This window comes from Sinocyclocheilus rhinocerous, unplaced genomic scaffold, assembly GCF_001515625.1.
Source record: "Sinocyclocheilus rhinocerous isolate Xijiao unplaced genomic scaffold, SAMN03320098_v1.1 scaffold65, whole genome shotgun sequence".
In the NCBI taxonomy this organism is placed as follows: Eukaryota; Metazoa; Chordata; class Actinopteri; order Cypriniformes; family Cyprinidae; genus Sinocyclocheilus; species Sinocyclocheilus rhinocerous.
This window is the reverse complement of record NW_015662000.1, coordinates 1,465,802-1,478,333: the sequence shown is the minus strand read 5'-3', so window position 1 is coordinate 1,478,333 and position 12,532 is coordinate 1,465,802. Positions and strand designations below refer to the sequence as shown.

The window sequence follows — 12,532 nt, the reverse complement described above, 5'->3', positions numbered from 1 at the left end:
ATATATCACCCAGCCCTAGTTGGTGCTGTGGTTGAGTGGCTTGTAGACTCTCTCCTTTGTGGTGAAGGTGTTTCTTCAATAGAGAAGTTTTTATTTTCCCTATATCCTCAAATACCTGCTTGCTGAAGTTCCCTGTCCGAGCCCTTTGGGACGTGTCTCAGCGGATGCATGTGTGTGTTTATTTCCCTGTGCATTGCATATTATATGACCTGCTTTCCTGTGTGTGTCCACAGGAGTTGATTCCTCTCATTCTGTGTACGGCCTGCCTGCATCCCGAGCCCAAAGAAAGAGACCAGCTACTGCACATCCTCTTTAATCTTATCAAGAGACCTGACGATGAGCAGAGGTGTGTGCGCATTTGGGCATCTGCGCATGTGTAAACTGACCAAAAAAAATCGGTTTGTTACGAGTTTGATAACACTCTGCTGTAATCTTCCTCTCCAGGCAGATGATTCTGACCGGGTGTGTGGCATTCGCCCTACATGTGGGTCCCACTCGGGTGGAAGCTGAACTCTTGCCACAGTGCTGGGAACAGGTTAGTTCTGAACTCGTACACACACTCACCACATAAAAAAACTAGTGAAAAAAACAGGAATTCCTTTGTAGGCACACTCTGTCATTCACACAAACCAAATGGTCAAAACAACAATTTTGTAACATCCTATGAACTTTTTTTATCAGTACATCTGTAATAGTTTTCATATGTGAAAAGATTAGCCAATCAAAGCATGGCTGATTTACATATAGAAGATGCAGTGGCACAATAAACTACTGTTTATCATGGTTAGAGGAAGTGTAATAATGTCATGGAAAACTGCATTTATAACTATTTTTGGTGTCAAAAAAACATTACATAACTAAAAAAAAGTACTACGGAAGTGTAGAATATGGTGCATAAAGTGGTCTCAAATGTTTTTGGACATTTAAGTCACACTTAAATATTTTTGAGCATTTTTAGCTTTTGCTTGATCGGTTTCAAATTTTTTAATCTTTTTGAAATGGGTTATTAGAATATTTTTTGAATGGAATATTGGAATCCATTTAGAATGGAGTCTTAATAATAGAATATTTTAACCTTTTTACATTGAAATCTTTATAATGGAATATTTGAACCTTTTTACAGTGGAATCAATGTAACAGAATTTTAAAATCTTTTTACAGTAGCATCTTTGAATCTATTTAGAATGTAATCTTGATAATAGAATATTTGAACCTTTTCGAAAAGAATTTTTTCAACTTTAAAATCAAATATTTAATAAATAAAAAAATCTTTATATTTAAATCTCTCGAAATGGACTTAAAGACTTTAGTAATTAGATTTCTGTGGACATAGTGAACATAATTGAATACTGATTGAATTTTCAAATATTTAAATTTTTTTTAATACTTTAGTCTTTTTTAATACTTTTTTTTTAAAGTCTTTTAAGATTGTTTTTGTTATTAGATAAATACAGAAAAAAATGCATAATAATTTAATTATTTATAATAATTAAACTTTAGTTTTTTTAAAAAGTACCCTTAAAGTTGGTTAAAGGGATAGTTCACCCAAAAATGAAAATTCTATCATTAATTGCTCTATTGCTTTATCTCATTCCAAATCCATAAGACCTTTGTTCGCATGTGTCATGGTACTCTCGTGAACGCGCATCGAAGACTGAAACGCAATAGAAGACGTGGTGAATAAAGTGGTTATTTTTGTTTTCTTAGCACACAAAAACTATTCTCACAGCTTCATAAAATTAAGGTTGAACTACTGATGTCCCATGGACTATTTAAACGATGTATTTACTACCTTTCTGGGCCTTGAACGTGTCAGTTGCGTAGTTGTCTATGCCGGGTCAGAAAGCTCTCGGATTTTATAAAAAATATCTTACTTTGTGTTCCGAAGATGAACGAAGGTCTTGCAGGTTTGGAACGACATGAGGGTGAGTACGTTTTTGGGTGAACTATCCCTTTAAAAGTAATTTAAAAATGTAAAAGTAATTACAAAATGGTTCAGAAAGGTTTTATCCATTATGTATTTGTGAATATTCTGTCATTTTTATGATGGCTCTCAGACATAAAGTCTGATTTAAATTGTCCAAAAACATTTGAAGCTATCCCTATGTTTACTGTTAGTTTTTAAGTAAACTCTCAAAAGTACAGTATCTTCTCCGAGTTGCATATTTATTTAGGATAAAAGTTGCCAGTCTTTGACATTATGGTTTTGAGGTCCGTAAGATTTTTTTTAAAATTATTATTATTATTATTTTATTTATTTTAAAAAACGAATAATTTTTTTATATTTAGCAAGGACATGTTACATTTATCAAAAAGAGAAAAAACATATTTAGAATGGAATCTTTATAGTGAAATATTTGAATCTTTTTAGAATGGATTTTTTTTTTTTCGATTCTAAACAGTTAGGAGGCAGTTCATATATTAAAACAGCCTTAGAAACAATTTAGAACTGGATCTTTAGACTAGATTCTTTGAATCCTTTTTGCATTTAATCTTTACAATAGAATCTTTTGAATCTTTTAAAATTTATATTTAGACTCAAATGACCAAATCTATTATATTTGACTTTTCCATTTTAAATCTTTTAAATCTTTTTTTTTTTTTTTGTATTTCATATTTAGAATGAAATTTTTAAATCCATTTAGAATAGAATCATTTGAACATTTTATAATTTAATATTTTGAATCTAATTTTCAATTTTTGTTATACTGTATATGAATCTTGAGAATGAAGTCTTTCAATCTTTTCTGAATTGTGTATTTATTAAGAATAAAATTGTCCAGTCTTTTACACTACTGTTCAACAGTTTGGGGTCAGTACTTTTACTTTTTTAAAGAAATTAATACTTTTATTCAGCAAAGGCACATTAAATTAATAAAAATAAAAATGTGACTGTAAAGACGTTTGCATTCTTACAAATAGTTTCTATTTCAAATAAATACTGTTCTTTTGAACTTTCTTTTAAAAAAAAAGAATTATATAAAAAATGTCCTGTTTCCACAAAAATATTAACTTTTTTCAACACTAATAACAATAAGAAATGTTTCTTGAGCACCAAATGTGCATATTAGAATTATCTCTGAAGGATTAGTGACACTAAGACTTGAGTAACTGGAGTTTACATTGGCTGTATATCATAGAGTTACAGTCGTAAGGTTTATTAATTTTCATTTATTAATTCTATAAAAAACTGGCCTTTACATCTGAACTGATTTGGCTCAAACGGGGCTCTGATTGTCGGTGTTATGCCTTTTTTGCCTTTGTATGCTCCAGTCTATAATGAAGTGTCTGATGTTTACTCACTCCCTCGTGAGTATGAACACTTCATCATTTTATCAAACACAGCAGAATACAAAAAAAGATGTTGTGTAGGCAATTCAGAGCTGGCATGGGAATACAAGTATAGGTGTGTGTGTGTGTGTCTACAGAAGGAGATCCGAAGCTCTCTGGTTCTGTCCATGCTCCAGCAAATGTTGGCGGAAGATAAAGCCGATATGGTCCGAGAGGCTGTGGTGAAAAGTTTGGGCATCATAATGGGCTTCATTGACGACCCAGACAAATACTCACAGGTGTGTGCATGTTTTGGTGCTCAAGCACAATCCAGTGTTTTTACACTTACTTTACTAGTGTTTTCTTATGTAAGTCTGCTTTATTTTGTATATGGCTATGTAATAGGGCTTTGAGCTGATGCTGTTGTCTCTGGGCGACCCATCAGAGAGAGTGGTCAGTGCCACCCACCAAGTTTTCATTCCTGCCTTCGCTGCCTGGTGCACAGAACTGGGCAACTTACAGTCCCAGCTCATCCCCTCCCTCCTCACACGCATCGAGAAGCTGCTCAAGGTGAAAACCAGCACGTACACACACACACTAACTTTCTTGTGAAGACCCTTCATTTTGTTTAGCATGTTTAGACTTCACCTGGCCTGTTTTGAATCTATATAGTTTATATATATATATATATTAAATCTTTTTAGAATTTAATACTTAGAATGGACTTTAATGGAACTTTATTATTGGAGTGATACTTAAGAATCATTTTAGAAATGAATTTTTAGATTGGAACCATGAAGGCTTTTTGAATTTAATCTTTACAACAGAATATTTCTGATCTTTTTTTGGATCTTATTAAGTAACATAATCAAATCTTTTATTATCTTTCAAATGGAATCTTTTGAATCTTTTTTCAGAGTTTAATATTTAGAATGGAATCTTTGAATCTATTTAGAATAGAATTATTTGATCATTTTATTTTTAAATATTTGGAATCTAATTTTCAAATCAGTTATATTTGTGCCTTGAGAATGAAGTCTTTATTGTTCTGAATTGCATATTTATTTAGAATAACATTTTTCCATTTTTCCCCCTTTTTTTAAGAAATTAAAACGTTTGTTTAGCAAGGACATTAAAATGAGCAAAAGTGACAGTAAAGACAAAGTTTCTATTTCAAAAAAAAAAAAAAAACATTTATTACTTTATCAAAGAACACCACAACTGTTTTAAAAATTTGACAATAATAATAATATTTCTTGAGCACCAAATCAGCATATTGGGATGATTTCTGATGGATCATGTGACACTGAAGACTGCAGTAATGGCTGCTGAAAATTCAGCTTTACATCACAGGAATAAATTACATGTTAAAATATATTAAAATAGAAAGCAGTTATTTTAAATTGTAATAATATTTAACAAAATTACTGTTTTTACTGTATTTTTCACCTAATAAATGCAAAAGCATCACAAGCCTAAGTTGATCGTAGAACCATTGTAATCAAGGCTTACGATGCTTTTGGGAAATGCAGCCCAGGTTTTGCAGTTCTTCTCAGAACATTTAGAGACATTGTGTGCCCACAAAGTAACTAAGCACAACATATCCAGCACTACAGACACACTCTTTTAGCTTCCTTCAGTTATTTAATTCCTAAATTCCTCTCTCTTCCTCCAGCAGGGTGAATATGGTCTAGATGAACACAAGCTACATATGTATCTGTCGGCGCTTCAGTCCCTCATCCCGTCTCTATTTGCGGTGCTGCTTCAGAACGCCCCCTTCACCAGTCGAGCCAAACTACAGGGAGACGTGCCTCCAATCGAGGGTGAGGGTCGGCCAACGTCAACACACACGCACGCGTTTTTCGCTAACTTTCTCAGTCAGGCCACGTTTAGCTACGCAGACCTGGCGCCTGACTCAGTGTAACTGTAGGGTTCCTGCCATGTTGAGGTTGCTCTCTGGTTTTGGGCTCACTATCAAAGTGCTCTTTCATTTACGAACGGCCGCTGCGTCAGATGATTTGTGCAGTTATGCTTTTTTTTGGTGTATTCTTGGTTTTAAAATCTGCTCCCGTGTGTGTGTGTGTGTGTGCATGTGACCTCGCAGTGACCCGGTTCCCGCGGCCAGCCTCCCCGTTGCAGGATGTGGCCACCATCGTGGGCAGCCGAGAGCAGTTGGCAGTTCTGCTGCAGTTATTTGATCATCAGCTCCAGCATGAAGGAACTACAGGATGGGACAGTTTGCTCTGGGTGGTCAACCAGTTGTATGTTAATGTCTCACGCACACTTTTCCCCCTTTTGACCTCTGGTTTTTGCCATTGTTATTGAAGGTGGAGACAGGAACTTGGGTCACCCACTCATGTTGGAGCACAAGGCCACACCTCAGACATTCTAGAGCATTAAATGGCATGCCTATGTGTTCGTTAAAAAGAAACGGCTCATAAAAACACTTTACTTGATCTTTTGATATACAGTTAGAATTCATAATCCAAAGATGTCTCTTCATCCCACCCAGATTATTTAGAAAAAGGGAAACCTAAGGGTCAGAAAGTGTCAGATGGCGTCATAACAAAGAACATATTAACATTTGGAATAGGCCACTCCAGACAAACTCAGAAGTTTTTGTAAATGGCTGAAGATGTTAGCGTCAGTTAATTCTTATTAAAATTAAAATTAATAGGAATGAAAATGTTTTATTTTTTGATAAAATAATTAAAAATATTTTTTTAATAAAGTGTGTGTGTGTGTGTGTATGTGTATATATATATGTATATATATATATGTGTGTACACGTACTTTTAGTAAAAATATATTTGTATTTTTAATTATTTTATTTATCTAAATATACATACGTATATATATATATATATTGACATCATGGTTCGGTATGGTTTCGGTACATCAGGAGGAAAAAATACTAAACATAAATTGTTTTTGTTTTTTTTGTTTTTTTTATTGTTTTTTTTTTTTATTCAGTGTTTCACTGAACAAATTACTCTTTAAATAAATTAAATTATAATTAAAATGTTCTTTAAATCTACCTCATAAAATAATAACTAAAAATCTACCTCAACTTCTGCTCTAAACTATAGGGAGCCCTTTTACATTGCTATAAGGTTACAATTAACAACAGAGCCCAAACTTAAACTTAATTACTATTTATTTTTAACTATAATAATCAACACTCAAATAAAAAAAAAATTGTATGCAAACATGTCAATTGCACTCAATGCAGTTTGTAAATTAGCTTCTAAATTATTAATAATAATTCTATTTGTTGTTTAAATCTAATCATTTACACATTGGCTGTCATAACTTGTTTGATAAAATATTTATTTAAATATACATTAAGTGATTACGACATCACTAAAGTAAAATATTATGAGTAGCTATATAGTCTATATTTCGCGAAATGCTCTTCTCTAGACTTAATTTCACACAGTGAGCTATCACGCCTCATCAAAGAGTGCGTACCGAACCGAAAGACCTTCAGTATGAATACGTGTACCGTTACACCCCTAATATATATATATATATTTATATATTATATTTTATAATATAATTTGTTTATTTTATATTATTTTATTTATTTTATATATTTATTTATTTATTATATATTAAATAAAAAATATATTCCACTTTAAAATGTTTTTACATATATATATATACTGTATATAATATATATAATTTTTTCCCCCTTTTTGTATTAGTTAGCCAATCAGAACAGAGGTCTTTTATTTATTTATTTCAGGTTTATTTGACAGGGACAATGCACATCAACAATACATAAATGCACAATAATGCTGACTCTCAATTAACCATTTCTTTAAGTGAAACTTAAAGGAAGCATAAGTATTGGAATTTGTAATATCAGTTGGGATGGAGTTCCACTCACGAGCAGCCCTAACTGAAAACACTGTTTGACTAAATGCACTTTTTCTTAAAGGGACTATGCAGTCACCTCTTACTGCACTTCTCGTTAATCTGTAAGCAGATGGTGCTACGTTTACAAACTGATTCAATACAGGAGGAGCCAGTCCATGTCTGATTTTATACATAAGACAAAGATCTGTAGATATAATCAAATTTTCCCAACTTAAAATATTGTATTTTTTTTTTAAATATCACAGTGATGATCGTATATGGATTTGTATGTGAGAAGATCATCGAATGCATAAACATCTTCGCAGCCTTAGTTGACATGCAGCTACGGGCATATCTAAAATTTGCCAAATTGAACTTAATATGATTGCAAACCTTCTTAATGTGCGTTTTAAAAGTAAGATTGCTATCAATATATACACCCAGATATTTAAAATCTGAGACAACTTGTAGTCTCTCCCCATCTATGACTACAACTGACTCCGCACGGGAACTTTTAGGTTTTAGTTGTAAACAATTATGTTTTAGCCATTCCGTGATCTTTAACATTGAACTTGTTAGCTGATCAGCAGCTTGAGCTGCACTATTAGCATGTACAAAAACTACTGTATCATTTTACATATCAAAGTCCTAAAGGTATGAGCAGCACATTTGAGGTACTCATGAAGGTACGATCGTGCAGTTAGGTACAATGCGTTTGAAATCCTTTTAGTGACTGTATATGTATACATCTCACCATATGTTGCATGTAAATGTCTAAGTTTACCTACATTTGCAATGGACCTGATTCTGTCTTTTTCTCCACAGTTTACCACAGCTTATAGAGATTGTAGGACGCATCAACGTCACCTCATCCACCTGTGTGCACGAGTTCTCCAGGTTCTTCTGGAGATTATGTCGAACGTTTGGGAAAATCTTTACCAACACTAAGGTAGGACAGGTCAAAAGACATTTGCCGTACAGTAATCTCTCTCTAGCACCTTTTTTCATGTACTTTTTTTATATTTGACTAAGTGAAGTAGCTAAATAAAGCTTGTGCTGCAAACCGTTCCAACAGTTTCAGTTTAATGTAGATGTTGTTTTCCCCTCATTTTTGAAGGTAAAACCTCAATTCCAAGAAATCCTGCGGCTATCTGAGGAGAATGTGGGTGAGTGACTGTTCACTTAACCAAAAATAATACTCCCGCTGTCAGCGACACACACACACACACACACACACTCACTCTCTTCGTCTCTATATCTCTTTCCCATGCTAGAGGCTTGTGTGTCAAATATGTGTTTTCACTCTTCATGGGATTTGGAAATGGAGCTTTTTCTTTCATTCTTTGAATGTTTGTTCAGTTAAAAAAAGTCTATGGTTAAAGTATCTGCCAACAAAACTGGGCATGTTGTATCATTGTAATGGTTTGAAATTAATTTTGCTAAATTATTACCAGATAAGTTGAACTAATTCTTAACGGAGTGTTCAGTTATATGTTTAGAGATTGTAACACAGATTGTGTCCTGCAGACGCCTCCGCAGGAAACGGCATCCTTACAAAGGCTACGGTGCCGATCTATGCAACCGGAGTCCTGACATGCTACAATCAGGTAGGAGCTTCATTGTACGCCAGGTGTGTGATGTCTCAATTCAGAAAAAGCCTCTCTCTGATGAAGTTGTTCGTTTCAGGAGGAGGACCGTAAACTCTTGGTTGGCTTTCTTGAGGATGTCATGACCACGCTGTCTCTCTCCCATGCTCCTCTTGACAGTCTAAAGGCTTCATTTGTAGAGCTGGGGTGAGTGTCTGTCAGCACTGTTAAATCTGCATTTCTGCATGTGCTCATCTGAGGCTGCAATTCCTTTAAGCTGATGTAAAATGACTTGCTCTCGAGTGTCGTGACCCCACCGTTGAGAGTACCTGTCAGTTTCTATGCACTGAAGCTTTATTAATTCATCCATTTGAAAGTAGTAGTTCACACAAAAGTTAAAACCGTCATCATTTACTCCCCCTCGTGTTATTCCAAATCCATATGATTTTATTTTATTGGAACACAGAAGCAGATGTTTAACTGTAACCAGAGGCTGTCAAGCTCTAAAAAATGCAATTAAAAATGCGATCTCAGATATAAGATCTCATACTTTGCAGGGTGAGATTTATTTATTACTGTAAATATATAACTTTATATTTATCTTATTAGCTTTACATGTATCATTTATAATATATAATGTAATATAATAATATTAATAATATATAATTGTATTTATTTGAATTATTTGTAATTATTATTTATTTATTTATTATTTTTTGCATTATAACATGCTTCTGACATCCTGAGGGTTAACCGTGCTTAATTGCTATGAAAATTTGTATGAAAATAGTGGCATAATACCATAAGGAGGGGGGCTAAGATTAATTTATCACTGCAAATATAAAACTTTATATTTATCATTTTAAATAATTTGTATTTTTGCATGCATCATTTAAATGTAATATTTAATAGTTTTACAATTATTTTAAAATATTTAGAATTTTTTTACACATTTAAAATTATTATCATTTTATAGTTATTTTAAGAATTTTATTTAAAGTATTTTTTATTATTTTATTATTTCAAGTGTTTTAAATATATATTCATAGTTTTAAAATTATTTGAAAAATATGATTACACAAAATGTGTAAACATTTATATTAATTTTACATTTATAATTGTATTTTATGATTTCATCGTGTTAAAATTTTGAAAATATAGTTTATTACACAATTTTTACTCAGATTTTTTTGTTCGTTTTTTTTATGTTTGTAATTTTATTTTATTTAAAAATGATTACAAATAAAAATTTGCCATAATAGCTGGAAGTTGTACAGTTATTTAAGAAACTTCCAAGAGCAGGAAATTAAACTTTTTACTGCAAAACATTACAAATTGATTTGTCTTTTTTTTGTCTTTTTTTTTTTCTTATTGATCGCAAGTAATTCTTGCAATTTCAACAGTTTCATCTACAGCGGTGGCCAAAATTATTAGAACACTAGTATTTTCACCAGCTAAAAATGGTTTTAAGTAAGGTTTTTCTATCTTTTGCTGTAGTGTGTTTCTCATTTTACAGCATTTTTACACAAGTGCCTAAAACTTTTCACAGTACTGTAGCTTTGCAGGTAGGTTTCTTGAAGCATATTGGAAAAGTTGCCACAGTTCTTCTGGATTTAGTCTGTCTTGAAACCATTTTTTAGCTGGTTGAAAATACTAGTGTTCTAATCATTTTGGCCACCACTGTATATTAGCCAGTAAGCTAATATTAGCTAATATTAAAGGAATAGTTCACCCAAAAATGAAAATTCTGTCTTTAATTACTCACCCTCAAGTCTTTCCAAACCCGTAAGACCTACCTTCATCTTCATAACACAAATGAAAATATTTTTGATTGATTCCATAGACAGCAACGTAACTGACACGTTCAAGGCTCAGAAAGGTAGCAAGGACATACAGTATAGTCCAGAATTTTCATTTCTGGGTGAACTATCCCTTTAAATGTTTAAGTTAATATAAACTTGATACTAAAGTTTTAAATGTAATACTGAAGGTTAAAAGGTTGACAAGCAGAACCCATTCTAAACCGAATGTCACATAAAACCAAATGTTCACATTTGCAAGACATAAACACTCACATACCGGCCCGAGGCCAGTAGGTCATCCTTGAAGTTGAGCCCCGCATAAACCTACAATAATGATTTAAGCACTTGAGTACAAAAATAACATGTCCCAATTTGTTCGACTCCCGTATCCTGATGATCTAATGCAGCAGACGTTTCATGCTAATGGCAGTCTAACTGACTAGAAGATCAGGTTTAGTAGGATCATCAACTGTCATTTTGTGATTACCCACTAAAACCGTTACTTCCTGTCTCCAGGGCAAACCCAGCGTATCATGAGCTTCTACTGACGGTGCTTTGGTATGGAGTGGTCCATACATCTGCACTGGTACGCTGCACCGCTGCACGCATGTTCGAGGTAAGCCCTCCCTCCAATTCCCGCTTCAAACATTGACATGCATAGTTTACTTAGCCATAATGTTAATAAATACTTCCAATGTCCTCAAGTTTGTTTAAAGACATTTAGCATCCTCCAGGCCAGTCAAATGATTAGTTTTATTACCTAATGCTTTGTTTTAAATGCAAATTTGCTGTAATATGATGTTAATGGTTGGTGTGAGGTGGTAAACATGTATTTTCAGAGCTTTCCACACTCCCTCTAGGGCCCCCTTGTGCCTTGTCATCCCTGTTGCCTGTCAGATCACTGAATGTTTACTTGTATTTAAAGTCGTTGCAGCTTTAAAGCATCCGTACGTCTTTTGCACCACAGCACGCTTGCTATTGCCATTCACAAATGATGTAACGACCCCCACATTTCATCCCCCCACCCTGTTGTAAGTCGGTAATGAAGGTTCGAGGAGTGTTCAGAAACTCTTCCATGTGAGAAACCCCCTTCTCCTCATCTGTGGTCGTAGCTTTAGTTAAATTTGCCTGGCCTCTTTAGCCCTTAATTTTTATTTCATTTATCTGTGTAGGGCCTCCTTGGGCTTCTGTCATGTTTTTCGTTGTATGTCTGCGCTGTTTTTTAGTTTGTTACCGTTGTTTCTTTTTTGTGTTCTTTTGTTTCTCTCTTTCTCTCTGCGGTGTTCCATGACACTGTGCTCGCTCTTTCCATGCATCCTGTGACATCACCCCTGCTCTGACCAATCAGCTGTTGGTGAAGGGGGTGAATGAAACTCTAGTAGCTCAGAGAGTTGTTCCAGCACTTATCACTCTCTCCAGTGATCCTGAAATGTAAGTCTCCTCCTGCCTCCTTCATCCATGCACCTCCCTCCACCTTGGTTCTCTCGGGAGGCCACAACTTTATTAGCCCCTCCTCCAGCGAGCACCGCCTACCTGAGCCAAGATTTAAGTGTTTCACATTATTTATGTCGAAAGAAATTAATGTCATGTTAAAAATATTGCAGCTGAAACAATGAAATGTCACCTTAAAATAAAAATAAATAAATAGATGAGGATCATGAATATTTTCTCCATTATGATTTTATCATTTTCGTCACATTGAACCAGGTTCTCATTACCATAACGTGGGGAGAAAAATCTCATTCTAATAACTGTAATGCATTAAAGGGTTAGTTCACCCAAAAATGAAAATTAGGCTGCGTTTTACTCACCCCCGAGGCATCCTAGGTGTATATGATTTTCTTCTTTCAGACGAATCCAGTCGTAGTTATATTAAAATTTGTCTTTGATCTTTCAAGCTCTATCATTGCAGTCAGCGGGTGTTGCATTGCTTCAGTCCAAAAGAACTTAAATAAAAATCACCTATCCATAAAAAAAGTGTCTCACACGGCTCCGGGGGGTGAACAAAGGCCT

General features: G+C 34.0%; 1 protein-coding gene across 1 annotated transcript in view; it reads left to right on the top strand.

Annotated features, from left to right (window-relative positions):
• Nucleotides 1-12,532, top strand: part of relch (RAB11 binding and LisH domain, coiled-coil and HEAT repeat containing) — a 59,962-nt gene that overhangs the window by 36,598 nt on the left and 10,832 nt on the right. The window contains exons 14-26 of the mRNA XM_016536998.1: nt 234-346; nt 445-535; nt 3,259-3,309; nt 3,429-3,569; nt 3,676-3,840; nt 4,946-5,093; nt 5,375-5,531; nt 7,957-8,080; nt 8,249-8,297; nt 8,659-8,738; nt 8,818-8,924; nt 11,036-11,135; nt 11,868-11,950. Coding sequence (XP_016392484.1) covers nt 234-346; nt 445-535; nt 3,259-3,309; nt 3,429-3,569; nt 3,676-3,840; nt 4,946-5,093; nt 5,375-5,531; nt 7,957-8,080; nt 8,249-8,297; nt 8,659-8,738; nt 8,818-8,924; nt 11,036-11,135; nt 11,868-11,950 — 1,409 coding nt within the window. The remainder of the gene's footprint in view (nt 1-233; nt 347-444; nt 536-3,258; nt 3,310-3,428; nt 3,570-3,675; nt 3,841-4,945; nt 5,094-5,374; nt 5,532-7,956; nt 8,081-8,248; nt 8,298-8,658; nt 8,739-8,817; nt 8,925-11,035; nt 11,136-11,867; nt 11,951-12,532) is intronic.